Below are 27,356 nucleotides of genomic sequence, written 5' to 3'. Positions count from 1 at the left end.
CGCTGCTTTTGAATATTCATTTTCTTTCCATCCTCCGGTTCCTTTTCCCCCAGAGGCTATAGCTGACAGCCTATATTTCCATCTGTAACTACACTATCTTGCGAACAATCCATTTGATGACTTTGTTTAAGCTAAACTGATCCTATAGAAAGAAATCCTGAACACCTGACTGTCGGCTCCATTAATGGACTGTCACCAGTAAACATTTGTAATCACTTCTTGGCTGTGTTTCTCACACGCAACCTTGCAAGGAATTAATATGCATGTCATGCGTTCTGACGTTAGAAGGATCTGTCCTTGAGCATAAACTGTTGTATGTTGTGTTCTTTATCTGCCAGCGGCCAGCCTGTGAGCACTCTGCAGCTATTATAACACAGGGTTGTTGCAAGCTTTTTAGTTCTATTAAATCTGCCTAACAAGGTTCAGAGGTCTGTCGTGTGCTGTGAAATGTAATATTCAGGCAAAATCGACACAAACTTGACAAACTCCTAAGAATTCAAACAATGTATGCAATTATTGGATTTAATAATCGCATTAGGGCGTATAGATTATTAGGTTTGCTTTTGCACTGCTGGTGACGATATATAAAAATGTTTTAGATATTACTTGTGAAGTGGCTTGCCTGTGAAAGCATGGGAAGTCTCACAGATAGGACTCACTATATGAAAGGATTTTTATATTTACAAAGTTTTCTTTAGTGTTTAATGAGAAACAGAGCTCGCTACTTAGAGACATGTCCTTGTGATTATGTAATAACTTGCTGTGAGCCATACCAGAAATGCAAGAAAAAAACAAAACTGCGGTGTTCTAATCATGAACAGAATCTTTCAAAAGCAAACCTTTTTTTGGACTTCTACAAAAATAAGGTTTTTATTTTTATATACAATCGCTATCTCCTCTCTGACCACCTCCTATAGCTTTACTGCTACAGTTTGGCTTGGGTGCGCAGGATCATGTGTATATATACACGCAATTTGCATTTCCAGGTAGACAGAGGGTGCACCTGTGCACTCCCTTCGCTCCGGCTGTGCTGTCATTTTCTACAGCACAAGCCAATCAACGGGTCCTGGATAATATATTATGGACAGAACCTTCTGATCAGCTGAGCCAATGACAGAAGAGAGCCCTGTGCTGGTAAACAACACAGGGCTCTCTACTGACCGCACATTGCATAGTAAAATCGGCACACAGTACTCCCAATAAACATTGTTAGGCACAAGTTTTTTTCCTGACGGGATTCCCAGCCATGTGTACAGGGCTTTAGAGTCTGCAAAAGACTTGAGACTGGGGTGGAGGTTCACCTTCCAGCAGGACAACGACCCTAAACATACAGCCAGAACTACAATGGAATGGTTTCAATCAAAGCATATTCATGTGTTAGAATGGCCCAGTCAAAGCCCAGACCTAAATCCAATTGAGAGTCTGTGGCAAGACTTGAAAATTGCTGTTCACAGACACTCTCCATCCAATCTGACAGAGCTTGAGCTATTTTGCAAAGAAGAATGGGCAACAATGTCACTATAGATGTGCAAAGCTGGTAGAGACATACCCAAAAGAAAAAGACTTGCAGCTGGAAATGCAGTGAAAGGTGGTTTTACAAAGTATTGACTTGATTTGTAGAAAAAAAAAACATTTATCATTTTCTTTCCACTTCACAATTATGTGCCACTTTGTGTTGGTCTATCACATAAAATCCCAATAAAATACATTTATGTTTTTGTTTGTAACATGACAAAATGTGGAAAATTTCAAGGGGTATGAATACTTTTTCAAGGCACTGAATAATGGTTTCCCTGTTAGATGAGAATATAAATCGTTAAAAAAAAAAAAACTGCCATCGATTTGAAGTGCATAGTAACCTAAAGTTTTCATAAAATAAAATAATAAAATAAAATAAAATAAAAATGAAAGCAGAAGCAGACAGTAGACGAAAGCGCTGGCTGTAAGATTGTTTACAGAAGTGAAGGACACAAAGCTGCAATAAATGGAATAAACAAAGAAGCCACATTATTGAACCACAAAGATCCCAGCGGTGAAATAAAAGCACGTATCTTACAAACGTTATTTTCCTGCAGGAGCCATCAGACCCACAGAATATATCTTTCCATCTGACATACGCATCCACTGTTCAGGGTCTTTATGGCAGTTTATCCATTGGCAACGTGTGACATTGCTTTCAATGTGTGCTACACCTAGAGAAATGGTAAATCCATTGTAATTGTGTAATCCTGCTCCTCCCTCCTATGAGCTCACACACACACACACACATAATTACAGCACATATTTTCTCTAGAATTACCAAAACAACCTATTTATTCCTCATTGGGGTTTCTATTGCCATCTGTTACATACACGGCTCACATTTTGGTTGCTTCATGCTGAATCAGTCAAATTTTGAGCTGTAGACGCCTCTTTTGGAACTACCTGGCCCATCGGTGGTCGATTGAATAATGATGGACCTAGGTGGAAAATTGTTGGCTGAACAGTACCTGCATCCAATCAGAGGCCTAGCCCTGTTTGGGTATTCTGACAGCCACGGTAGCTGTCAGAATAATACTGCGGCAGTGTAAACCCATCCTCAAGGGAAAGGAGACATCGGGCTAGATTCACATAGATCAGCGTGACCTATGTGATTTAAGATCCGCTGCCGCAAGTTTGAGAGGCAAGTGGGTAATTCACAAAACACTTACCTCCAAACTTGCGGCGGCGGCGGATCGTAAATCCCCCGGCGGAATTCAAATTCCGCGGCTAGGGGGAGTGTACTATTTAAATCAGGCGCGTCCCCGCGCCGATTTAAATGCGCATGCGCCGTCCGTGAATTTTCCCGGCGTGCATTGCTCCCACTGACGTCGCTAGGACGTCAGTGGTTTCGGCGTGAGCGTAACTTGCGACGAGCGGTTTTGTGAATCGGCGTACACAAACGACGTAAAAAAAAAAATCGACGCGGGAACGACGGCCATACTTAACATTGGCTGCGCCTCATAGAAGCAGGGGTAAGTATACGCCGGGAAAACCGCTATGTAAACTTCGTAACAACACTGCGTCGGGCACGCGTACGTTCGTGAACTGGCGGATCTCGCTGATTTACATATTTCTCAGCGTAAATCAGCGAGAACGCCCCCAGCGGCCATTTTTAAATTGCAGTTAAGATCCGACGGTGTAACACAATTACACCTGTCGGATCTTAGGCATATCTATGCGTAACTGATTCTATGAATCAGGCGCATAGATACAACCGACCGGCCTTAGATATACGACGGCGTATCAGGAGATACATCGTCGTATCGCTATGTGAATCTGGCCCATCCTGAATCCAGAAATCGCAGTCAGAGCTGGGTACACTGGCACAGCAGGAAAGAACAACTTCTTTACTACACAAGGCATGTCAGCCAAGTCTTCACCTAAGCAGGGGATTTTTTTTTTTATAATGATCATTTTATCTTTTTTTAATTTTTTTATGTACGATTTTTTAATGCACTCTCACTAATGGCAAGCCACTATGAATACTATTTCCGTTCTGCTGTAAATCACCTGTAAGCCTCACGCCCTGTCTTTTTTTTTTGCGTTATAATTGTGCATGTAGCTCTATAGAAATGTGGTTGCTTGGAGATCATCGGTTGCAGTTTTTGCTGCACAGTGAGGCTGATTTACTAAAACTATAGAGTACAAAATGTGGTGCAGCTGTTCATGGTAGCCAATCAGATTCTAACTTCAGCTTCTTCAACTAAGCTTGGACCAAAAACCTGGAAGCTGATTGGCTTCTATGCAGAGCTGCATCAAATGTTGTACTCTCCAGTTTTAGAAAATTATCCCAATTTGTTTTGTTTTGACTTTTTAATTGTAAAGTTAGCACTTTATCAAAGTAGATGGGCATTAATTAGTGGGGATGCTCAATAGCATTCCCAGTATTGTTATTTGTTTTTTATTATTCTTATTCATTTACATTTAAATTTTATTCCGTACGTTTTTGGCTCTGCGTAACTTCTGCATACTTTCAGCTATTAAAGGGGTTGTAAAGGTAAAAAAAAAATTCCCTAAATAGCTTCCTTTACCTTAGTGAAGTCCTCCTTCACTTACCTCATCCTTCGATTTTGCTTTTAAATGTCCTTATTTCTTCTGAGAAATCCTCACTTCCTGTTCTTCTGTCTGTAACTACACACAGTAATGCAAGGCTTTCTCCCTGGTGTGGAGAAAGCCTCTTAAGGGGGGAGGGGGCGAGCAGGCAAGTCAAGACACTCTCTACTTTGCAGATAGAGAAAATGATAAGTTGTGGTTTCAGGTGTTTATCAGTTTTGTGATACGCCTCTTACTTTTGGCTGGTTGAGCTTCCAAATTACAAGAGTTCTACACTTTCTTCCATTGACTGTCCTGTATAAAATTCTTCAGATTTAGACATTAATGTCTGTGTGCTGAGTTATTTTGAGGGGACAGACAATTTACACTGTTATACAAGCTGTACACTCACTACTTCACATTGTAGCAAAGTGTCATTTCTTCAGTGTTGTCACATAAAAAGATACAAGAAAAGATTTACACAAATGCGAGGGTTGTACTTACTTTTGTGACATACTGTATGTGATCTCCCGCACACAGAGGTACTTACTTTTGTGAGATGCTGTATCTATTTATTTTGGTCTATAAGTGGTTAGATCACACATGGCGTGTGCTGAGGTCTGCAGCAACAAAGGATTTTTGTATTTGAAACTTTAATGTAAATCTAGACAGTTGAGGGGGTGTAATATTCCTGCTGGGTGGAGTATGCAAAGCCCTTATTTTCAATATCACCCCAATCGAGGTGTGTTTTTGCCGAGATTGTCGCCTGACAAATCGCAGGACTGCTTTTGTTCCGCATTGACTTCAATGGGATGCAATACCGAATGCGGCCAGAGGTGGAGGCGCCAGAGAGCACCGAAAACAGCCGAAAAGGCCCGAGAACACTGGCTTGTTTCCTGCGCCCCCATACCTCAGGCCTAATGAGGTACTGCAGGCCAATGTTCGGCTTTTCTCAGCTCCTGTACCTCAGGCCAAATCAGGTACTGCAGGACTATTTTTGGGTCTGCTTGGCTTCTGCGCCCCGTACCTCAGGCCAAATGAGGTACTGCAGGCCTATTTAGCTTGAATTCTGCTCGTCTTGCGAGTCAACACTCGCAAACAGAGTCAGAATTTTTTTTTTTTTAAAGTTGCTCGCAAATCAAAACGCTCTCAAACCAAGTTACTTTTAAACCAAGGTTCCACTGTATTTTTATATGCAACAATTATAAGTACTACCTGAATTTGTCATTCCCTGCACAGCAAACCGAGGGAGGGAGTGACATCACTGGTACCTAATCATTGTCTAGTCAGCAGGCTGTAGGTGGGAAGGTGACACCACTGTATTCAGTAACTCTAACAAGAAAAGTGGGGTCACCCCTCTGGTGGCAATGCTTGGCAGAGCTGTATGAATCACAAACATGGAATCACAGTTCATAGTTGTGTACTTTTTTTATTGTGTATTTAGCGGTTTGCCTGCAGTAGAGATTTAAGATGAAAGATCTAGTGTTGTTAATTAGATATGCCTGTGCCCTTCATTTCTGGGTTAAACACAAGCACATTCATTATAACAGGTAAGACAATTACATGGTCCTGTAAGCTGGAAGAAGCAACCAGTCTGGTAACTTGAACAATGGCATTTCACTCGTTGTTTGCATTATTGCTCATTGATGACCGTTCTCATCTCTCCCCTGTTCGCCTTAACTAGTCAGAGAGAAGTGGAGAAATGACTTTTAAATCTACACAGCGGTGATCGGTGCTTGTAACTTCCCCACGCACCGATCACCGCTGCCTGTACAAGTATCGGGTGAAGCATCGGGAGCATTTGCCCAAGTACATGTACTCGGGCAAATGCTTGGTATCGGTACCGATACTAGTATCGGTATCGGGACTAGGGTTGTCCCGATACCACTTTTTTAGGACCGAGTACAAGTACCGATACTTTTTTTTGTGTACTCGCCGATACCGAATACCGATACTTTTTTTTTAAAATGCAGCCATGTGTCCCCAAATGCAGCCTTGTCCCTAAATGAAGCCTAAATGCAGCCATGTCCCTAAATGCAGCCTAGTGGGGCTCAGTGTGGATGGAATGGACTACACTAGTGGGGGCTCAGTGTGATCAGCCATAGAAGTACACATTGCTTTCTCTCTCTCTCTCTCTTTCTATGTGTCTGAGAAGAGGACCTGTTGATTTCTGAGTGTTGATCCTCTCCTCTGGGTAATGACTTCCCCCTGCCATCTCTACACAACACACACCTCCCCTCCTCCTTATATTATACATGGGGGGGGGGGTCTGTAGTGATAACACATTTCCTGCTCCTCAATATAGATGGTGAGTGTTGTCATCCTATCAGAGGACAAGCTCTGACCGGGAACAGCGCCCCCCATCCAGGGACCGGTGCTGTGCAGTGGACTGTTGGGGGATTACACACACTGTAACTTTCTGGCTGGACCCAGTGGGGGAGGGGAGATCTCCGTATTACAAGTCCCGGAGCCATCCGTGAGAAGTGAAGTGATTATCAGGGCCGGGAGGTGAGGGGTTAAGCCGCGGGACGGCGCGGTGTGCACGGGGATGGGGGGGAGGGAGCTTACCCCCTTGACATCACTCCTCTCCCTCTGGCTGTCAGTGTCCCTCTGTATATCGCGGGGTAAATGTGCAAAGTCAAACTAAAGTGAAAGTCAAGCCCCCCCACCCCCGCCGCTGCCGACATCTAGTTGATCAGCGCGGGGAACATACAGCTTTCATTTGAATAGCTGTGTGTTCCCCGCGCGCCTCGTCATGTATAAGCACTCCCCCTTGCTCGGGCACTTTGATAGACATATCACCCGTCCAATCCTGGGACGGGTGATATGTCTATTAAAGTGCCCGGACAAGGGGGAGGGGCTATACATAACGAGGCGCGCGGGGAACACACAGCTATTCAAATGAAAGCTGTATGTTCCCCGCGCTGATCAACTAGATGTCGGCGGGGGTGGGGGGGCTTGACTTTCACTTTGGGGACTAGGCAGCAGCGGCGGCGGCAGGTCTCCTCTCCTCCATACCCGAGGAGTGCTCTGCTCCGCCCGCTCTCCGCCCCCTCTCCACCCGCTCGTGGCGGGGGGGGGGGGGGGTTGGGGGGGAAGTATCGGGGGAAGCATCGGGAGCATTTGCGCGAGTACAAGTACTCGCACAAATGCTCAGTATCGGTCCCGATACCGATACTAGTATCGGTATCGGGACAACCCTAATCGGGACTACCCTAATTTTAACTGTGGACAGCTGAAGCTGCTGCCTGTCCATTTCCTGGATTTATACAGACACACAGAGGCACACCTCCAGCTTTGCAGCCCTGCAGCTCTCATTGGTCCTCTTATGACTCATCCCCCTCCTGGCAAACTCTCACGAGAGTGAGAGAGAGCTGTGCATGATGTCATAAGCCTAGGTATTTTACCAGACAAAAAACAGGAAGTGGGCTGTATAAGGTTCTTATTGGCAGAAAAACAAATGTTTTACTATCCAAAGTTAAAACAACAAGGTCAGAAGATTTAATTGATGGAAAGTTGAAAAAAATGACTGAAGGTCAGCTTTTAGTCCTAACTTAGGCCTCATGCACACAGGACTTTATTTGTAACTCTCCTAAAAGCCAGCAACGTTTCGGCCAAAAAAAATGCCTGACGCTTGCAGGGGTGGACTGACGACTATGGGGCCCCTGGGCTTACAGATGGCCACCACGCCAGGAGGCAGTGCAAAGGCGGTGCAGCTAAAATCTCGGGATTTTCACATCAGAAGCATGTTGGTTTCAGACATATCACGGACAGATGTAAAAAAAAACATAGGGCCAGATTCTCAAAGAATCGGCGTTGGCGTAGTGTAAGCCATTTACACCACGCCACCGCAACTTACTGGAGCAAGTGCCGTATTCCTCAAGCACTTGCTCCGTAATTTGCGGCGGCGTAGTGTAAATGGCCCGGCGTATGGTCGCGTAATTCAAAGGAGCCCAGTGCGCATGCTCCAGCTCACGACGGAAAACGTCAATGACGCCGACGTGAGCGTCATTGACGTAAAGTCGTATTCGCGGACGACTTAGTAAAACGACGTAACCGACGGAAAAAGACGACGCGGACCCGATGCTATAATTAACATGGCATACGGCGGACTGGCGTAAGGTTACCCCTCATATAGCAGGGGTAACCTTACGCTTACGGAAACGACGACGCGGCGCAAATTCGTTCGGGAATCGACGTATCAGGCTCAGTTGCATAGTCAAATGAGAACTGAACGTAAACGCCACCTAGCGGCCGGCGTCTAATTACATCTAAGATCCGACGGTTTAAGTGACTTACACCTGTCGGATCTTGGCCGTATCTATGCGAAAATGATTCTAGGAATCACTCGCATAGATACCCGGGGCCAAAAACAGAGATACGACGGTGTATCAGTAGATACGCCGTCATAACTTTTTTGAGAATCTGGTCCACAGATTTTTACATACTGTCCCTGATTTTATTGAGCCTGGCAACCCTGATGGGGCCCCCTAGTGACATGGGGCCCTCGGGCAGTGCCCGAGTGACTCAATGGTCAGTCCGCCCCTGGACGCTTGTAAAAGGGTCCAACGCTTTTAAAAATGTTTAGGCACGTTTATAGGCGTCAATTGCTTGGGCATTCATTCATTTCGTTTACAAGTGCCCCAGGGTTTTCTTTTGAACACACTGGCACAGGGTTTTTATTCCTGCCACTGAATGTTGCTAAGTCTGTGTGCATGGACACATTGGCTAACATGGAGGATCGTTTAGAGGCAGGAAAAAAAAAAGCGCCTGATGCCCCTAACAGCAGCTGCAAAAACGTCCTGTGTGCCTTTGAGACGGTTCACACTGGGGCAGCACGACTTGCCGAGCGACTGCCCGCGACTTCAGAGGCGACTTGCAAAATGACTTCTGTATTGAAGTCAACGCAAGTCACCCTGAAGTAGCCCCAAAGTCGTACAGGAATCTTTTTCTAAGTCGGAGCGACTTGAGTCTCTCCTATTAGAACGGTTCCATAGTACAGAGTGGAGCGCGACTTGTCAGGCGACTAAGTTACCTCACGAGTCGCCCCTGTGTGAACCAGCTCTTACTGTTGCCTTGTTACTGTTTAAATGCATCTTTTATACATTTTTGTTTTTTATTTTATAGCATAGACAAACTTAACATCTGTTAGCTAAGCACAGCATGAAATTGCTGTGTTACTGCATGGCGGCGTTTCAGCCAACGAGGAAACTTCCAGCTAAGCTGAAATGTTGTACTTGATAAAACACAAACAAAACGCTTCGTCTAAACCTCTGTTTACTAATGCAAACATAGCTGTATAGTTTAAACTTTCTGTGCAGGGTGCCATTTCCCTTAGCAAGCAGCAGCTGTAATCTGAAATTTCACTATCACTTGCAAAGCGTATTAGTGTGATCCTTAAACGCTGAAGCAAGATTCACGTATGGGCTGCTTTGAATATACTAATGTCAACTAATGGCCAGTACAAATAGCTGAAACATTTTATTTTTCTGTGGTGTAAATGAAATGGAATTATGCCTTAAAGTGGATGTAAAGCCACTCTCATCCTTTCTAAACTACTGCCATAGTGCTGATCTATAAGAATATAGATGCCTCCTGCATGTATCCTTACCTGTCAAATGTCTCCCCTCTGTCTGTTATAAGAACTCAAAAACAGCAGATTCTGTGGGTGGATCTGTTGTCTGGAGCTCGATGGGTGGAGTCGTGATGTCAGTAGACTCCCTGCCCACCTCTACACTCCCCTTACACTGAATTCTGCTATGATCACCAACATCCAGTCAAAATCCAGAAAAGCAACCACATGACTTTAGAAAAGGGTGGGGGTGGGAATTAAAAAATAATGCCTGTCTCCAGGCTAGTGCATGAGATATGTAAATAACCTGTCACTCACAGCAAGGGGGCGGAACAGACTTAGGTTTTTCTCTGTAAGTTCGTTTTATTTCACTGAACATTAAAAGAGGATTGCTCAAAACTGGATTAACTCTGTGTGACAAGACTGGGCACAGATGATAGGAAATCTTATACTGTACATTGTAACATCAAAAAAATAAATAAAACATTCCGGGTTTAAATCCACTTTAAAGGGGTTGTAAAGGTTTGTTTTTTATTTTCTAAATACGTTCCTTTAAGCTAGTGCTTTGTTGGTTCACTTACCTTTTCCTTCAATTTCCCTTCTAAATGTTTTTTTTTCAGAATTTCTCACTTCCTGTTTCTCCTCCGTAAGCTTGCCCCCGTCATCCATGGGGGTTAGTCATCCAAAACAACTTACTGAGGAGGAACAGGAAGTGAGAAATTCAGACAAAGAATAAAACATTTAGAAGGGAAATGGAAGGAAAAGGTAAGTGAACCAACAATGCACTAGCTTAAAGGAACCTATTTAGAAAAAAACCTTTATAACCCCTTTAAAAGAGACATGTGGGGATTGAAAATAAACAGTCATACTCACCTAGATGGCTTCAGCACTGATCGCAGCTGTCACCTGGTGCCTCTACAACGAGAAGCTGCTGGTCAGCCATCTGGGTGGATCCTGACATTCACGTCGGGATCTCTCCAGAGCCTGGACCTTTGTGACATCAGCTAACAGTGGGCCTGCTGTCAGCTGAAAATAGGTCACAGGAGTGCAGAACTAAGTAGCCTGGACTAGCTTTTTGATGCCAGCTGATTTGTCAGCTTGAGCCCACTGTTGACTAGAAACAGTTTACAGGAGTGCAGAACTAAGTGTACTCCTGTGACCCTCAGGAGAAGTAGGACCAAAATGTATTTAGAAAAACCTGTGCTTACATCAAAAACAACTAAAATCGTGCAGCAATTTTTAAAATGAGCGGCGTCCACAGCGCCAGCTTACGTCACTCCAGGTCTACGTCCGTCCAATCAGGGATTGGACAGACGTACACCTGGAGTGACGTAAGCTGGCGCTGTGGACGCCGCTCGTTTTTTAAAATTGCTGCACGATTTTAGTTGTTTTTGATGTAAGCACAGGTTTTTCTAAATAAATCAGCCCTGAGTCTTACTGTACTTCACCATTGGAGCCCCTCCTTTTGTTTTCTCTCTTTCTCCATCCGGGTCTGAGTATGCTTGGATTAGCTAAGGAGACGTTTTACTAGCCTGAAAGGAGGATTGGCTGAGATCATCCATAGAGGACTGCCAGTGAGGTTTATACTAGATGCCCTTTACTATCGGCCTGGAGGTAAGAGTCCTGTGAGCCCAGTGAGGGATACGATTCATCATCTGTCAATCACCTGTTCTGATTGAGTGGAAATTCAGCAACACCAGCATTTCCATTTGGCAGCTCTTATTTAATTAATTTATCTAATTTATTTTTCATTTCGGGACTATTTTGCACATCATCACTTTATTATTCCCATGTAGCATTGGTGTTATATTTATTTACATCTTTATGGCACTTCATTGCACTTTATTGTTGGACTCATTAATCAACTGAGCTTGCGAGCTCTCTTATTATTATTTCAACATATTATTCACTTATCACTTTGAGTTTTGTTCTCCTTTGTCATCACTTCTGCTCTACTTCTCAGCTCTCATTGGAGCACTGAGCCGTGGAGGGGCGGGGAGCTGCTGTCTTAGCAGCTCGCTGAGACTGCCATCAATCAAGGCAGCTGGCGGATCATGACTTGGAAGTCGTGATAATGCGCTGCCTCGACTGATGGTAGTGACGTCAGCAGAGATCGGACCTCAGACCGCTCTCCGCCTGAAGCGGGTCACAGGAGTAAAAAACTAATTACACTCCTGGGACCCATAGGAGAAGCCCAGCCTAAAAAGCTCAGGCTGGACTTCTCCTTTTAGTCAGTATTGTGTTGCTCACTGTTATCCTTGCTGGAGAGTAAGCTGTATCTGAGGACCTTCAATGAAAGGATCTCCCTGAATTAATGCTTTCTTCACATCTCCTGCTGCTTCTTGAATATTCCCCCAGTAATCATTGGGGGGTCAGCTCTAATATTAGAATGGAAAACCCCCCTCTTTTACTTAGATGGCTGCTCTTACACAAAGACATAGTGCAGAACAAGGCATATCAAGCTAGTATTAGGAAAAAGATCATTTGCAGGGGCCTTCAAGCTATTCTGGTGACTAGTCCTTTGTCCATTGCTTACCTATTTGGGCACAGCTTCCACAGTTTAGGTCCCATTCACAACTATGCACATGTATTATGGAGCTAATTATACATTTCTCTGTGTCATGTAGAGCTGCACGATTAATCGTCAAGAATCGTTATTGTGATCTTTTTCCCATTGCGATTCTTGACACAGGGCTTCATGATCTTTGACATGAAAATAATTTTCTCTCTGCTCTCAGCCAAAAGTCAGTCTGGGCAATCTGCCAAGTCTGGGCAGCCTGCCAAGTTTTAAAAACATTCTTTATCAGTGGAAAGTTAAAGTGGAGGTTCACCCTTTAAAAAAATTTCTGACATCACACGGAGTCGAGCCATCCTACCGACAGAATGCCGGTGTTTTTTTTTTTTTTCTCAGCACATACCTCGTTATCAGGATTTTCACCTCACGGCAATCCCGTGGGAGTGGGCGTTCCCAAGCACTGCCTGTGATTGACAGGCTTCCGAACGGCACATACTGCACGTCACAGGTTGCCGACAGAACCCGAACGTCGGTGCGCAGGTGCCGTATAGAGCCGCACCGACGTTCGGGTTTTTTCAGCAACCTGTGACGCGCAGTATGCGCCGTTCGGAAGCCTGTCAATCACAGGAACGCCCACTCCCGCGGGATTGCCGTGAGGTGAAAATCCTGATAACGAGGTATGTGCTGAGAAAAAAAAAAAAACACCGGCATTCTGTCGGTAGGATGGCTCGACTCCGTGTGATGTCAGAATTTTTTTTGAGGGTGAACCTCCACTTTAAGTCTAAACATTGTATCACATCAAAGGAATAAACTTCTGTATGTAAATTAGGGAATGTTTAAACACTTAAACACCAAACCTTTTTCTGACAGCGCTTTTCAAGTTAAAATCATTATTTTTTTTTGCTAGAAAATTACTTAGAACCCCCAAACATTATATATTTTTTTTGTAGAGACCCCAGAGAATAAAATGGCGGTTGTTGCAATATTTTATGTTGCACTGTATTTGCGCAGCAGTCTTTTTAAATGCAATTTTTTGGGAAAAAATTACTTTAATGAATAAAAAAAAAAACTAGCCAGTAAAGTTAGCCCATTTTTTTTTTTGTATAAATGTAAAAGATTTTACGCCATGAGAATCGTGAGAAAATCGTGATCTTTATTCTAAGCAAAATCATCGTGATTCTCATTTTGGCCAGAATCGTGCAGCTCTAGTGTCATGGCACAACAACACTTGTCAAACACAAGTATTGTTGGTTAACTTGTACACTCCCTATGTATAGCCAAATAAGCTTGAACCTCTTGTATCACTTTCAAAAACTATAGTTTATGCCCAGCATAAGCCTGTTTTAATACTGAGTGGTGTTTCTGAAACTTCTAACCTTATGTTAAATACTTTACATCCAAATAGCAAAATGACTTGTAATTTAATATTGCTTCACAAGGGAGAAAGGATATTCGAGACAAATCCACTTAGAAGCATCTCATCATAACAAGTTAAACTTTCTAAAAAAGAATGAGAGTCAGTGTAGCAAGAGCGGTTTTGTTAATCAATATTCACTGGCAAGAATAAGGCATTAAATATCAGCTACACTTCATCTTATTTCCACTAATATCATGACAAAAATGTGCCTGTATCTCATGGGTCAGCGTCAAAGTGCTGCCAGTTCCGCACTTTGCAGCTGTAGATATCTCCTGATTACAATTATAATTCATCATATATTCTTCCATTTAATTACATAAGTTGCAAGACTGTCTGGATTACAGTTTTGTTGATTTCCATTGGTGCTGTGGTGGAGGGCTGTTCTCATTAGGCAGACTAGAAATGTTGTTTCAGCATCCTGCCTCTAAGCCTGTTATCTATGTGCGCTGTACTTAGGGATGCAGACTGAATCCCAGCAAGAATAGCCAAAAGAATATGCATATTGGGTTAGCAACTAAAGCCAAAAGGCTTAGGGCAGAGTAAGTAATGGTTAGAACCCCTCTCAGCATTTTTTTGCTAATTATTTCCCACTAAAGACAATTGAGTACTGTCCGTGATGATTTTTTCTTTGCACGAACATACAACATGCCACTGAGAACCTGAGCCAGCCCCTCCTGCCCTCTCCACAGGCTAGCGTGCTGGTGGGCAGAGCACAGAGTCGGTGACTGACAGTCACGCCTTTCTGCTCAGAGCAGAGGGGGGAGAACTGAGAGATCAGCGATGTTTGATCACTCAGTTCTTGGGGTAGAATTGGGGGGGGGGGGGGCAGCTGCAGCTGGGATCAGTGTTTCTGCATTCCCGAACTTCTCTTTTAAATCCCTAACCAAAACTATAAGAAACAAAAAGTCTTCCTTCCATTCATCTAGATAGCATCTCTAAATAGGAAGTAGATCCTGGCCCCCGCCTAATGTCTGAACAAAGATTGCAAAGGCCTTCTGGGGAGAAGGGTAGATAAAGGTGTTGCCAGCGGAAGTCCTGTGAGCTCTGAGTGACATAATAAATGGCACTAAGAAGAATACTTATGCCCTGTACACTCGATCGGACCTTTGTCTGACCAAATTCACATAGAAATTTTATCGGAGTAAAATAGAACATGTTCTCTATGTAAACTCCAATGGAATTAATCAGAATTTCCGATGGGACATACAAACGGTCATTGGGCTTTTTCCATTGTAAATTCCGATCGTGTGTACGGAGCGTTACGCATTAGTTAGCACTTGTGCACGTCATGAAAAAAAATATATCTACTGGTGTGTTTTAATGTTGGAGCACTCCTGCTCAAGTGTTAAGATAAAAACGTAAGAAGGGTGATAAAAGGGCCATCAAGTTTCATATAAGTAAAAGCCGTTACTTAACCTCCCTGGCGGTATGATTCTTTCAGAAAAAACATGCTAAAAGCGGTACCATTATTTGCAAGGAAATTTGGCGTTTTATATTGTAGGTCTGTAATTTTTAGAAATAACTCACTTAAATCTGACCAAACAAGATTCTAATAGGCATCCCGTGTATTACATTTTTTTAAAAACAAAATTATAAATTATAATATAATAAATAATTATAAATAATTATAACAAATAATAATATAATTATAATAAAAATTATTCAATAATGTAATCAAATCAAAATCACTGAAATTTGCTCAGTTGCAGAATTGTCGCTGTCATTACTTTTATTTTTTTATGACGAATTTCCCCACAAATCGCTATCGCACAATTCTGCAAGTGATTATAATTTATTATCGCTGTTTTTTAGCTGATCTAAAACTATTTTTGACATAAAGGGACACTTTTGGTTGCTATGGACAATCTACAGTTTGCAGGGAGAAAAAAAGGTTTTTATTATATAAAATGACATGCAGGACACTGGGCAGACCACTAGGGACAGGGGGGGTGTGTTTTTTTTACATACAGTACTGTAATCTATAAGATTACAGTATACTGTGTGTATAGTGTTTGTTTACGTTTTTGAATTTGGCGCCGTTCTCCGTCCCCGTGCGTCGTAACGTCGCAGGGAACGGAGATCGGCGTCACACGGAGGCACTATGTGAATCGAGCGAGGTCCCGCTCGCTCACACAGCGCGGTGGCATCGCTGGATCCAGGGACAAGGTAAGTAAAAAGTGCCTGTGGATCTAGCGAGGCAAGCCCGTGACTGACACGGGGTTACCGATAGTAGCAAGAAAATCTAACCCCGTGTCAGTCTCGGGAAGACCGCCAGGGAGGTTAAGAAAAAGAGCTATAGCTCTAGAAGGCGTTTTTAAGAAAATGACTACAGCCAGCCTACAATTATATTCACTTAGAATGTTGGCCTAGTATTGAATTTTTTGAATATCTTTTTATGTCGTTTTTCTCTTGAAGTGAGTCATTCACATCGCCCCCTCAGTGCTTTTAATGTTTAATGTACCTCCAGTCTTACAAAGTTACTGGGACCACTTTGGATAGACATCACCTAAACTACTAGTATATTATCGGTCTACGGCAGGAGATCCGGGTACCTTAAAAAAATAAAAGGCCATACAAATAAAGAGAAAAACGTATCACCTCCCTTGGTAAAGAATTTGAGCATTGACCACCTATACATTAAAAAAAGTCCCTGCTGATAAAATAATGGTTTATCGTCAACTCTAAACAGATATTAATTTGTCATCTTATAATTTAAAAGAACTAAAATATTTTACAGTTGTTCATTCCCCCCCCCCCCCAAGTTTAGCATTTAAAGTGGAGGTTCACCCTAAAAACACATTTTTAACATTAGAGCCAGCATACTAAGTACATTTACTTTTGGCAGGTCATTTTTTTTTCTCTGTACATACCTATATATATTTTGTCCAGGGCTTCCGCATTCTGATGACTCCGGAACTGGGCGTTCCTATCCTTCGGTTCGATGATTGACGGCTTGTGAAACAGGTCCCCTGTCGCACAACGCGCGTCACCAGATTCCCGGAGATAGCCGAGCTGCGAGTCGGCACTATATGGTGCCTGCGCCCGCCGTGTAGAGCTGACTGCGCAGGCGCCGTATAGTGCCGACTCGCAAGTCGGCGATTTCCGGAAATCTATTGACGCGCGTTGTGCGACAGGGGACCTGTTTCACAAGCCGTCAATCATCGAACCGAAGTATGGGAACGCCCAGTCCCGCAGTCATCGGAAGCCCTGGACAAAATCAGGATATAAAGGTATGTACAGAGAAAAAAAAAATGACCTCCCGAAAATAAATGTCCTTAGTATCATTAGTATGCTAGATCTAATTTAAATTTTTTTGGGGTGAACCCCCCCTTTAAGGTCTGCAAGCTTTGAATATCTCTGCAGTGGAGCTTTTGATAAGTACTTTTGTTGACATGCAGATAATTCTACTAAGCAATGAATTTTCAAGGCTGGGCAACAAGCCATTAACTGATCAGTCCATACTGTAAAATACAAGTTGCGAGAGCTTAAAATGTTTGTGATTTACTATTGCAGTGTAGCTGAACTTAAGCTATTGTTCTTTTTAATACACAATTTTGGCTAAAGGTTTCTAAGCATAATGGTTTACGTCTTTTGCTGAATATGCTATATTCAGGAAAAGTTCCTTACCCGAAGCCACAAAGAGTGTATTTCAGTTTCAACTCTAGTAACATTTGACCTTCTATGAAATTTGTTGTGTCCTTGAAAAATATCAGTTCCCTTACAAGTATTGTACTGTGCAAAAAAGAATTACCTTCTCAACATGTCAATTCTAAAATTATAGATCAACAACATTTTTGAATACTGGGACCATATGATTTATTCAGAATATTACTTAAACTCCACTTCACACTTTTTTTTAAACTAAAGGGCAGCTTTGTAGTTACCGTATTTATCGACGTATAACAGGCACAGGCGTATAACACGCACCCTAACTTTAAGAGGGAAGTTTCAGGAAAAAAACTTTCCAAAGCCCCCTGCGTATAACACGCAGGCACAGTTTATCCTCTATTTTGAGGGTAAAAAAGTGAGTGTTTTATACGCCAATAAATACAGTACTTTGAATAACCACGGCCTTTTTTAAGAAAAAAATAAAAACAACCCTTTTGCCTCCATTGGTGGTGGTTAGGACTGGAGTCCTCCTCAGCAGTTGCCAGCTACTCTATGCCGCGTACACAGATCAGGCTTTTGCCCGGCCAAATCACATCGGAATTCCGACTGAATTTTCTATATGTTCTATATCTAAACTCCGATGGAATTCATCGAAATTTCTGATGAAAAAACTCCGATGGGGCTACACACGATCAGAAAATCTGATTTGAAAAAGTCTGTCGGAAATTCCGATCGTGTGTACGTGGCATTAGTATTTGCTTTATGGAGCTGTAAAAACAAGCGACGAAATCTGTTAAAGTTTAAGAATTTGTAGTGTAATGGTTTTGCATATTATCAGCTTTCTCAGAGCCAATAAAGTTACGAGAATTGATGCAGAAAAACGTTTTAGATTGCAGGCATTCATTATATGCAGATTATGATTTAGATGCTGTTTTTTTCTGTTATGGTTCATTGTGGGTAGATTTTCCCTAACTTCCTGGCTTCTGCAAAAAGTAGGGGATTCAAGCCTCTCCAGGATAGGAAGGCACAGATGGCATTAAAACCCATTGTCATAAGTTTACATCCTTCAACTCTTTACTGTAATGTGTTTTTGTTTGTGTTCCCAACGGTGAGATTTTCATTAAAGCCTCAAACCCTTCCAGTCTCCATCTAAAACTAAATATGGTACATTTCCCAAAACTAATTAAAGTATTTTTACCGGTGGCTATAATTTTGCTTGTTCAGTTTTGCCGATTTGTAGTTGAGGCATTAGTAATGTCTGTTGGTGTGCTATTTTTCCATTTTAAGTATATTAAATTTATGTCAACATATCATTTTATTTAATTTTTTATGTTGGTTATAGGTTATCAAAGCTAAACAAAATCATAGATTTATCACAACAAAAAAAAGTCTTGGTTTTACTATGGGAGGATTGTCCTAGTAATAATATTGTAGACTTTCCACCTAATCCTCTGGAATATCCAATAGTACTCCAAGGGTGTTGTTTCGTCAAATAAAATGATTTGCCAGGGATGTCCAAATATATATTCTCACATCATTAATAACATCTCGGTCCTTTCTAAAATGCGCTCCCAACAGTTTATATTTTTGATTAAAGAAGACTTGGTAGTCAAAGAAGTGTGATCAGTTGAGCATGCAGACCAGAGTAGCATCATACTTTTTGGCGAGTATAATTGTGTATTTAGCACATCTGCCCATTTACAAATATCATGTGTCGGGGAAGACTTTGTTGCAAACAGGAATTTGCCAAAACTAAATGAAGCGTTTTGGCTGGAGTTGGGCTCTAATTTTGCTTGTTTGGTTTTGCTGATCTGTAGTTGAGTTGAATATATCCTATTTTCTTTTTGTATTTGCCTGTGAAATCATGTGCGTTCCTTGACGGGAAGCAGGGGCTGCTGCATATGAGACTGAAAGTATTGTAATTGTTGACCGCCACTATTCCTTATTGCAGGGGTGTCGAACTCAATTTCATTGTGGGCCGCATCAGCATTATGATTGTTCTCAAAAGGGCCGGTTGTATCTGTAAGATTAGATGTCCAGCGCATCCCCCTTCCCTTACATTTAGATGTCAAGAGCCACCCCACCATCAGTAGTTGAGTCCCCCACTCTCCCTTATATCACAGTGCACCCCCTTGTTTATGCTGCTGCTGGGAAGGAGCTAGATGCATTGCTGGAAAGCAGAAAATAGGGGGCTGGAGCTCCCCTGCAGCTACAGGAGAGGTGCGAGGGCCACATGAAATGGCCTGGATTCGGCCCACGGGCCTTGTATTTGACACCTGTGCCTTATTGTATTAGAACTATCCAGAAGTCCTCCCCACCCCACCGTTATAATCCCACTTTTCCTCTGTACCTTTATCAATTACCTTTGGGATGAGGTGAGTATTGCTATAGAATCACTCGTATCCCTTCTACTCTTTAAAACCATATCTCTGTTTAATATAAAATATCCATTACTGAATCAAGCAATATATTGTTACTAAATACTGCCAATGGTATAAGGAGAAGAAAAAAAAATGACACCCCAATCGTAAAATCACCACTTTCGATAAATGCAATTTACTAAATGACTGGCTGAATTGCAACTTTTCTGCTGCACAGATATGGTAATATTGCCTAATTCTGTTTTTTCATGTCTACCTCCTATTATTGTTGCTGTCATATTATATAAAAGGCAGCAATTTTGGTATGTGTTTGGCCCTAAGTCACCTATTGTAGAACAAAACAAAATAGACCAAGCTACATGGTATTTATAAATGGTGCACAGTTGCCATATTTGGCGATCAATCCGTCATCTAAGGCCCTCGTATTTTCTTTCTGAGTAAAAAAACAGGCATTTTCATTGCAAGTTGGCATGTTACATTTCTTAAAAGAAATGGAACTTTTAATGGTTAAAGTATTTGTAAAGCTGGATTACTCCTGAATCTTCCTAGACAGTGCTGGAGAAGGTAAAGGGGAACTGAACAGGGCATTAACATAATTTCTCTAATGAATTTGCTCCTTTAGATGGAACAATGTGCTGTCAATCTAAAGGGCTGTGGATGCATCCGTCCTTAGCTATTTATTGGGCTATCAATGGTGCGAACATCTAAGCAGCTACTGCAACTTTAAGGGCACATTTTACAGCAGCAGTTGCGTAAGAACGCAGCTGCTGGTGCGTGGTGAGAAGGCTGAGGTGTCAATGTACTGGGAATAGTGCATCCCACAGCAACTTTTTTTTTTTCAATTTAATGAAATGTCACAAAGTTCTAATTCATCCAAAAAAAAAGAAATCGCGCTCAGAAAATAAGTGTAGCTTCTAGCACATCAACCAATATTAATTGATCTACATAAATATAAACATACAGTGCAGCGCTAATTGAAGCAATAATCGACATCAAACATAACTCCTCCAATGTGAAGAAGTCAATGTAACAGAGTGAAAAAAATAACAGTCCCAGAGTGATAAAAAAATGAGTCTTCTTCCATCAAATATAGTGATCTGTAATAAGGTACACCCCTTCAGTGATCCATCATCACGTGCTCTTTCAAACACGCTTACCAGAATATGTGGGCTCTTTAGACTAAAAAGAGTCACATGCGCACATATATCCATAAGGTCTCACTTAAAGTGGATGTAAATTCATTTTTTTTGCTGTCACAATGTAGAGTATACGATTTCCTATCATCGGTGCCCAGTCTTGCCACAAAGAGTTAATCCAACTCTGAGCAATCCTCTCTTCTTTTTTCAGTGAGATAAATGGACAGACAGGAGAAAACTTTTGTCCGTTCTTCCCCCTTGCTGTGAATGACAGGTTATTTACATAGCTTATGCACTAGCCTGAGATGGGCATTCTTTTTTAATTCCCACCCCACTCCTTTTCTGAAGTCATGTGGTTATTTTTCTGGATTTTGACTGGATGTTGGTGATCATAGCAAAATTTAGTGTAAGGAATACACAGGAGAAAATGCATGTTGACAAGGGGAGTGTAGAGGTGGGCGGGGAGTCTACTGACTTCACGACTCCACCCACCGAGCACCAGACAACAGATCCACCCACAGAATCCGCAGTTTTTCAGTTCTTATAACAGACAGATGGGAGACATTTGCAAGGTAAGGATACATGCAGGAGGCATCTATATCCTTATAGATCAGCACTATGGCAGTAGTTTAGAAAGGATGAGAGTGAAAAAAGGGAGCACAATATGGGGCCACTTTCTTGAGATTGTGGCCTCCCCAGCCTAGGATTTAATATAAGTTATTAAGCAGCATTAGGTTTTATTTATTCAGGTTACTGCCTCTTTAAGAGACTAGAGGGAAGCTTTCAGGAGCAGCCAATGAGGGTTCAGGGAATTCTCTGGAAGCAGGGGGTTAGGCTATTTAAGGGTCAGCAGGTGTGGGACTCATCCTCTTACCTGCGGACAACTGAAGAAGATTGGAGCTCCCTTTTTACTCCCGCCCCAGTCGCGTACACCGTTTATGTGGTTGGGTCACCCTGGATTCTGGGGGGGGGGGGGGGGCGGTAATTGATATTTGAAGTTTGAGCTACTGCTCGAGTTCTAATAACTGAGCAGTAGAAATCTGTTATGTGATTATATATCTGAAGTTATGAGTGATAATAAATATGAGTGATAAGAAAGAGTTATTGGAAATTAATTGTTTAAACCAATAAAGGTGTCGCGGCCAAAACATTTTTGCCAAATTAGAAGGTTTTTGGAGTGTTCATTTTAATTATTTGTATCTGGGGAAGTTTGGTCCGGGTGGGTGTGGCCTACAATCTCATGGGTTTACATCCACTTTAAGATGTTATGAACCTCTTCTTGGTTTGGATACTCTGACGATAAAGCATCTTAAAAGCATCATCTTTGAAATGAAGCTTGTGATGTCATCACGCACCTCGATTCCAGGAAGCAGCCAATCTGAGCTCCGGGACTGATGTTTACTAGATACGCGCTTCTATGTTTTAATATTGGGAGTAATTAGAACTCTTTTAGTAAATTAGATTTTACGGTTTTACACTATGTGGTTCTTTTGGCTCTTTTCCTATTGCACGGTGGGGCTTTGAGGTGCGTTTTTGACTCTTTTTAGTCTGAAGAGTCCACATATTTTAGTAAGCGTGTTTGAAAGAGCACGTGGTGATGGATCACTGAGGGGGTGTACCTTTATTACAGATGACTATAATGGTTTCACTGGCAGAAACAACGGATATTCACAAAATGTTCTAAGGAATACATTTTGTGATTGTAAAGCCTCATACACATGATCGGACTTCAAACAAACTTTTCCGTGGATTTTTTTTTTGAAGGACATTGGCCGTGAACTTGGTATGCATACACACGGCAGGACTTTTTCAGCAAACTTTCCCAAAATCACGTGTTTTTTCTGCTCCTTACCGCCACCTTTTGGTCAACTTCTGCTATTGTTGGTTGATTTTAACATTGGTTCTGAGCATACTTGTTTGTACTTTGGACAAAAGTCAGATGGACTTCTGTAAATACGATAGGACTTTGCACCATAGGACTTTAGTTGGCGAAAAGTTTGTCCGTTTGCAGAGCGATCTTTTGTCTGATGAAAACCGAAAAAGTTTGTCCGATAGCGCTTACACACAGTTGGATTTTTTTGAAAACCTCCTCATTTTGAAGTTTGTTGTCAAAAAGTCAGACTGTGTGTATAGGGCTTTAGAGATATAGTCCCGGATTCACATACATCGGCACATTTTTGTAGCGAGACAAGCACTGGATTCACAAAGTCAGTGCTGCCAAATCTGCGCTGGGTTTCTTAGGCGTAAGTCGTCGTAAGTGGAAGTGGGCGTGAGCCATGCTAATGAGGCGTGACCCCATGCAAATGATGGGCCAAGCGCCCGTGGACGCATCCCAGTGCGCATGCTCAGAATCACGTCGGAACGAATGCCTAAGATACGACGGATCACTGCCTACGGCGTGAACGTAACCTACGCCCAGCCATATTCACGTCCAACGTAAAATACGACGGCTTTTTCTTGTGAAAAAAATACGATGGCTTGAGTTCCCTGGTCCATACATTTGCATGGGTTGCGCCTCATATATGGGGAATAACTTTACGCCGGACGTACGACTTGCGCAAACCGCGTATATAATGCGCCGGGCGCAAGTACGTTCGTGAATCGGCGTATCTCCCTCATTTGCATATGTGCATTGAAAATCCATGGGAGCGGCAAATGCGCCCAGCATAAATATGCGCCTAAGATACGCCGGCGTAGGCAAGTTACGTCGGTCAGATGAAGCCTATTTTTAGACGTATCTCAGTTTGTGGGCACGGCGCACAGATACGACGGCGCATATTTACACTTACGCGGCGTATCTCGAGATACGTTGGCGTAAGTGCTTTGTGAATCCGGGCCAAAGGGTACCACAATACTGTTATTGAAACACCTCTATCAACCAGTGTCTCACTAATTAGATTGGCTCTGAAACCTGTTGATAGATGTACTTGTCATCGGTATTAATGTGACTGAGAATAATAAAATCGTATAATTTTGAGGAAAAAAACCCCTGCAGATTCAGCAGAGTGATTGCTTTACAATGACACCTGTACACATTCCATTAGGAAAGACATCTCAAAGCTCTTTCAGGCAATCAAAGATAGACTGAGTGCTGTTCCTTGGTCCCTTGCCTGGCTGCCTATAATACACAAAGGCGCAACTAAAATGTTATTTGGAATGATTTCATCTGACTGGCCCCGAGTTTAAAATGGGTTAATTGCCAGAACTGTTTATGTGCTGATACTGGAAGAAAAAGTAATGTATTCTTGGCAATTGACTTTGGGTAGGAGGAACTTGTACAAATAAATGGATACATCTCTGAACTCAATTTTATATTATTTTTCATTATTCATTTTACTATTCTTGCTAGTGTGCCCATAAACCAGATCGAAATGTCCTACAATAGGCATTATCCTTAATGTTAAATGAAGACATCGTTCTATAGAGGACAATAAAATAGTAGTGTCCACAGAACGTTCCTTGTGCAGTATGGAATTTTGTAGGTTATTTCTCAGTGAATGTGGATACGATTTTTGTTGTAGATCATGGTATATAATGCCGCGTACACACGACCATTTTTAATGTCCTAGAAAAAACGACGTTTTTTCTACGTGATTCTTGTCAAGCCTGCCTTGCATACACAGGATCGTGAAAACAAAATGCTCAAGCAAAGCGCGGTGACGTACGACGGCATTATAAAAGGAAAGTTCCATTCGGATGGTGCCAACCTTTGGGCTGCTTTTGCTGATTTCGTGTTAGTAAAAGTTTGGTGAGAGACGATTGCGCTTTTCAGTCTTTGTGCTTTTCCGTCTGTTACAGCGTGACGAATGTGCTATCTCCATTACAAACGCTAGTTTTACCAGAACGAGCGCTCCCGTCTCATAACTTGCTTCTGAGCATGCATGTTTTTTTCACGTCGTTAAAGCCTACACACGATCGTTTTTAAAGACGTGAAAAAAGACGTGAAAAATTAGAGCATGTTCTAAATTTTTAATGGCCATTTTTCACATCGCGAAAATTGCTCTGGAGCCCACACACGATCATTTTTAATGACCATTTTAAAAAATTGCATTTTTCACGTCATGAAAAACAGTCCTGTGTACGTGGCTTAAGGGTTCATGCACATTATTATATGCCTAGTGTAGAGCTGCACAATTAATCGTTAAAAAATTGTGATCTCGATTCATCCCTTCTGACTATCTCCAATGCAGAGTTTGCAGATTCTTTCATATAACAAGTGGAGAGACTTTATCTGCTCACTCAGATGTCAAAAGAAGAAATCCGGGCAGTCTGCCAAGTTTAGATCAAAGGGATAAACTTCTTTGCATGTAAAGAAAAAATCGGACCCGATGTAAACAACGTTTTTTTGGAACGGCGCATGCGCCGTCAGTGGGGGTATCCCAGTGCGCGTGCTCGAAATTAAACCGGAACAAGCCAATGCTTAAGACTGTGACGTCATTCTACGCAAATCCCTATTCGTGAACGACTTACGCAAACGACGTAAAAAATTCAAAATGCGAGGCGGGAACGACGGCCATACTTAACATTGAGTACGCCACCATATAGCAGGGGTAACTATACGCCGGAAAAAGCCGAACGCAAACAAAGTAAAAAATGCGCCGGCCGGACGTACGTTCGTGGATCGCCGTAACTAGCTAATTTGCATACTTAGCGCGGAATTCGACGGAAACGCCACCTAGCAGCCGAAAAAATGCACCAAAGATCAACGGCATACTAAGACGTACGCCTGTCGGATCGATCCCAGATGCCGTCGTATCTTGTTTTGTGGATACAAAACAAAGATACGACGCGGGAACTTTGAAATTACGCGGCGTATCAATAGATACGCCGGCGTAATTTCTTTGTGGATCTGCCCCCAAATCTTTTTTTGACACTTGTTTCTTAAAGGAGTTATAAAGGAAAAAAATGTTTTTGCTGAAATGACTGTTTACAGGGTATAGAGACATTATAGAGACTGTATAGAGACTGATTCCTTTTAAAAATGATTAAAAATAGATAAAAATCAATCATATAATGTACCTACAGTTTCAGTTTCGTTTTTGCATGCTGTTTCCTGCTTGTGTGATGTACAGAGACACAGAGCCAATACAGGGCAGTGATGGTTTGTAAAACGAAACTGATTGGTGTTGAGGGGTTTTAGACACACAGTAATCACACCTCCTTGATTAGTGACCACAGAGAGAAAGCTCCCATGACTTTTTTCATCAGGAAACGGACAACCAGGAAGTGTTCAGAACAGAGAAGGATTAGAGCAAAAACGAACAATGAGGACATGAAACCAGGACTGCAGTAAGGTAAAGGAAGCTATTTAGCTAAAAAAATAAAAAATAAATCCATTAGTGACCCTTTAAGTTAAAATCAATATTTTTTGCTAGAAAATTACTTGGAACCCCCAAACATTATATATATTTTAGCAGAGACCCTAGGGAATAAAATGGCAATTGCAGAATATCAGCAGCACTGATGTGCAAGGAGGCCCCAGATTATCAGCAACACTGATACACAATAAATGATGAAAAAAGGGGCAAAACAAGTGTTTTATTAACGAAAAAGACAAATGTTTATGATATGTAGTGCTTTAGCAAACACAATGTAATTTAATTAGGGCTTGCATCTACTTAGGGACAGATAATGATGTACATTTTTTTTTTTTAGTGGTTTCAATTCTAAATAATTTTACAAAGTGGGGAATCTGAGGCATTTATTGAATCCGATACATACTGCGGGTGCAAACGTTGTGACCATCTGCTTGGGTTGTCAACTACACAATGCACTTGTTTGAAGGAAATTATTATGTGTGGATGGGCTCAGTTGCAGCATACATGACTTGCCCTTTAATTATGGAAGGGGATCAGTAGTGCTGTAAGCTTGCAAAGTCTTATTATGTGATTTGGAGGCTGCCCACAGCGTGACATGAAACACGCCAACAAAATGAGCAGTTTTTCCTAATTACACTCTATGTCTGTCAACTCTGTGTTATTTATCCTTTTCATGTCATATCATTTACTATATAACTTAAACTGAAAAGGCACGCCATGTATGAATAGAAAGAAATATACTTAACCAGAAATTAACTGTAGTTCTATGCAAGAAGTACTGTATGCTTGCTCAATAGTAGAATAGCTTTGGAAGAATGGATAGCTGTAGCTTGAGGTAAAATACTTTCAGATAGGTAAGATGAATATTGTACCACTCATTATCAGAAAGCATCTGATTTCATGATCTGTTTTTTTTGTTTCTTGCAGTGGGATCTGGTCTGTGACTCTTCATGGAAAGTCCATATAGCTAAATTCTCACTGGTCGTTGGGTTGATATTTGGTTACTTGATTACAGGATGTATTGCTGACTGGTAAGCTGTGTGTTTAAATGTGCCGTTTCACAGTATCCATTTATTTATTTATTTTCTTATACAACTTTTACAATTTTTTTTTTAATATAAAACAGAGCCATTAGGTCATTCCCTTGGCCCAGAGGTGAAGAGCAACGGTCAATTTGCATTAACACAAAAAGCAAAAGTTAAAAAAAAAAAAAATATATATATATATATATATATATATATATATATATATATATATATATATATATATATATATATATATATATATATATATATATATATATATAAAATGTATATATAAAAAATGTTTGGGCGCCTGGAAAGCATTGCACCCAT

General features: G+C 41.7%; 1 protein-coding gene across 1 annotated transcript in view; it reads left to right on the top strand.

Moving 5' to 3' along the window:
* Window positions 1-27,356, top strand: part of SLC22A23 (solute carrier family 22 member 23) — a 195,890-nt gene that overhangs the window by 57,693 nt on the left and 110,841 nt on the right. Inside the window, exon 2 of the mRNA XM_040353645.1 lies at window positions 26,929-27,032. Within this exon, the coding sequence (XP_040209579.1) occupies window positions 26,929-27,032 (104 nt within the window). The remainder of the gene's footprint in view (window positions 1-26,928; window positions 27,033-27,356) is intronic.

Source organism: Rana temporaria, chromosome 5, assembly GCF_905171775.1.
Source record: "Rana temporaria chromosome 5, aRanTem1.1, whole genome shotgun sequence".
In the NCBI taxonomy this organism is placed as follows: domain Eukaryota; kingdom Metazoa; phylum Chordata; class Amphibia; order Anura; family Ranidae; genus Rana; species Rana temporaria.
Note: the sequence above shows the minus strand (reverse complement) of the source record. Positions and strands in the feature narration are given on the sequence as shown.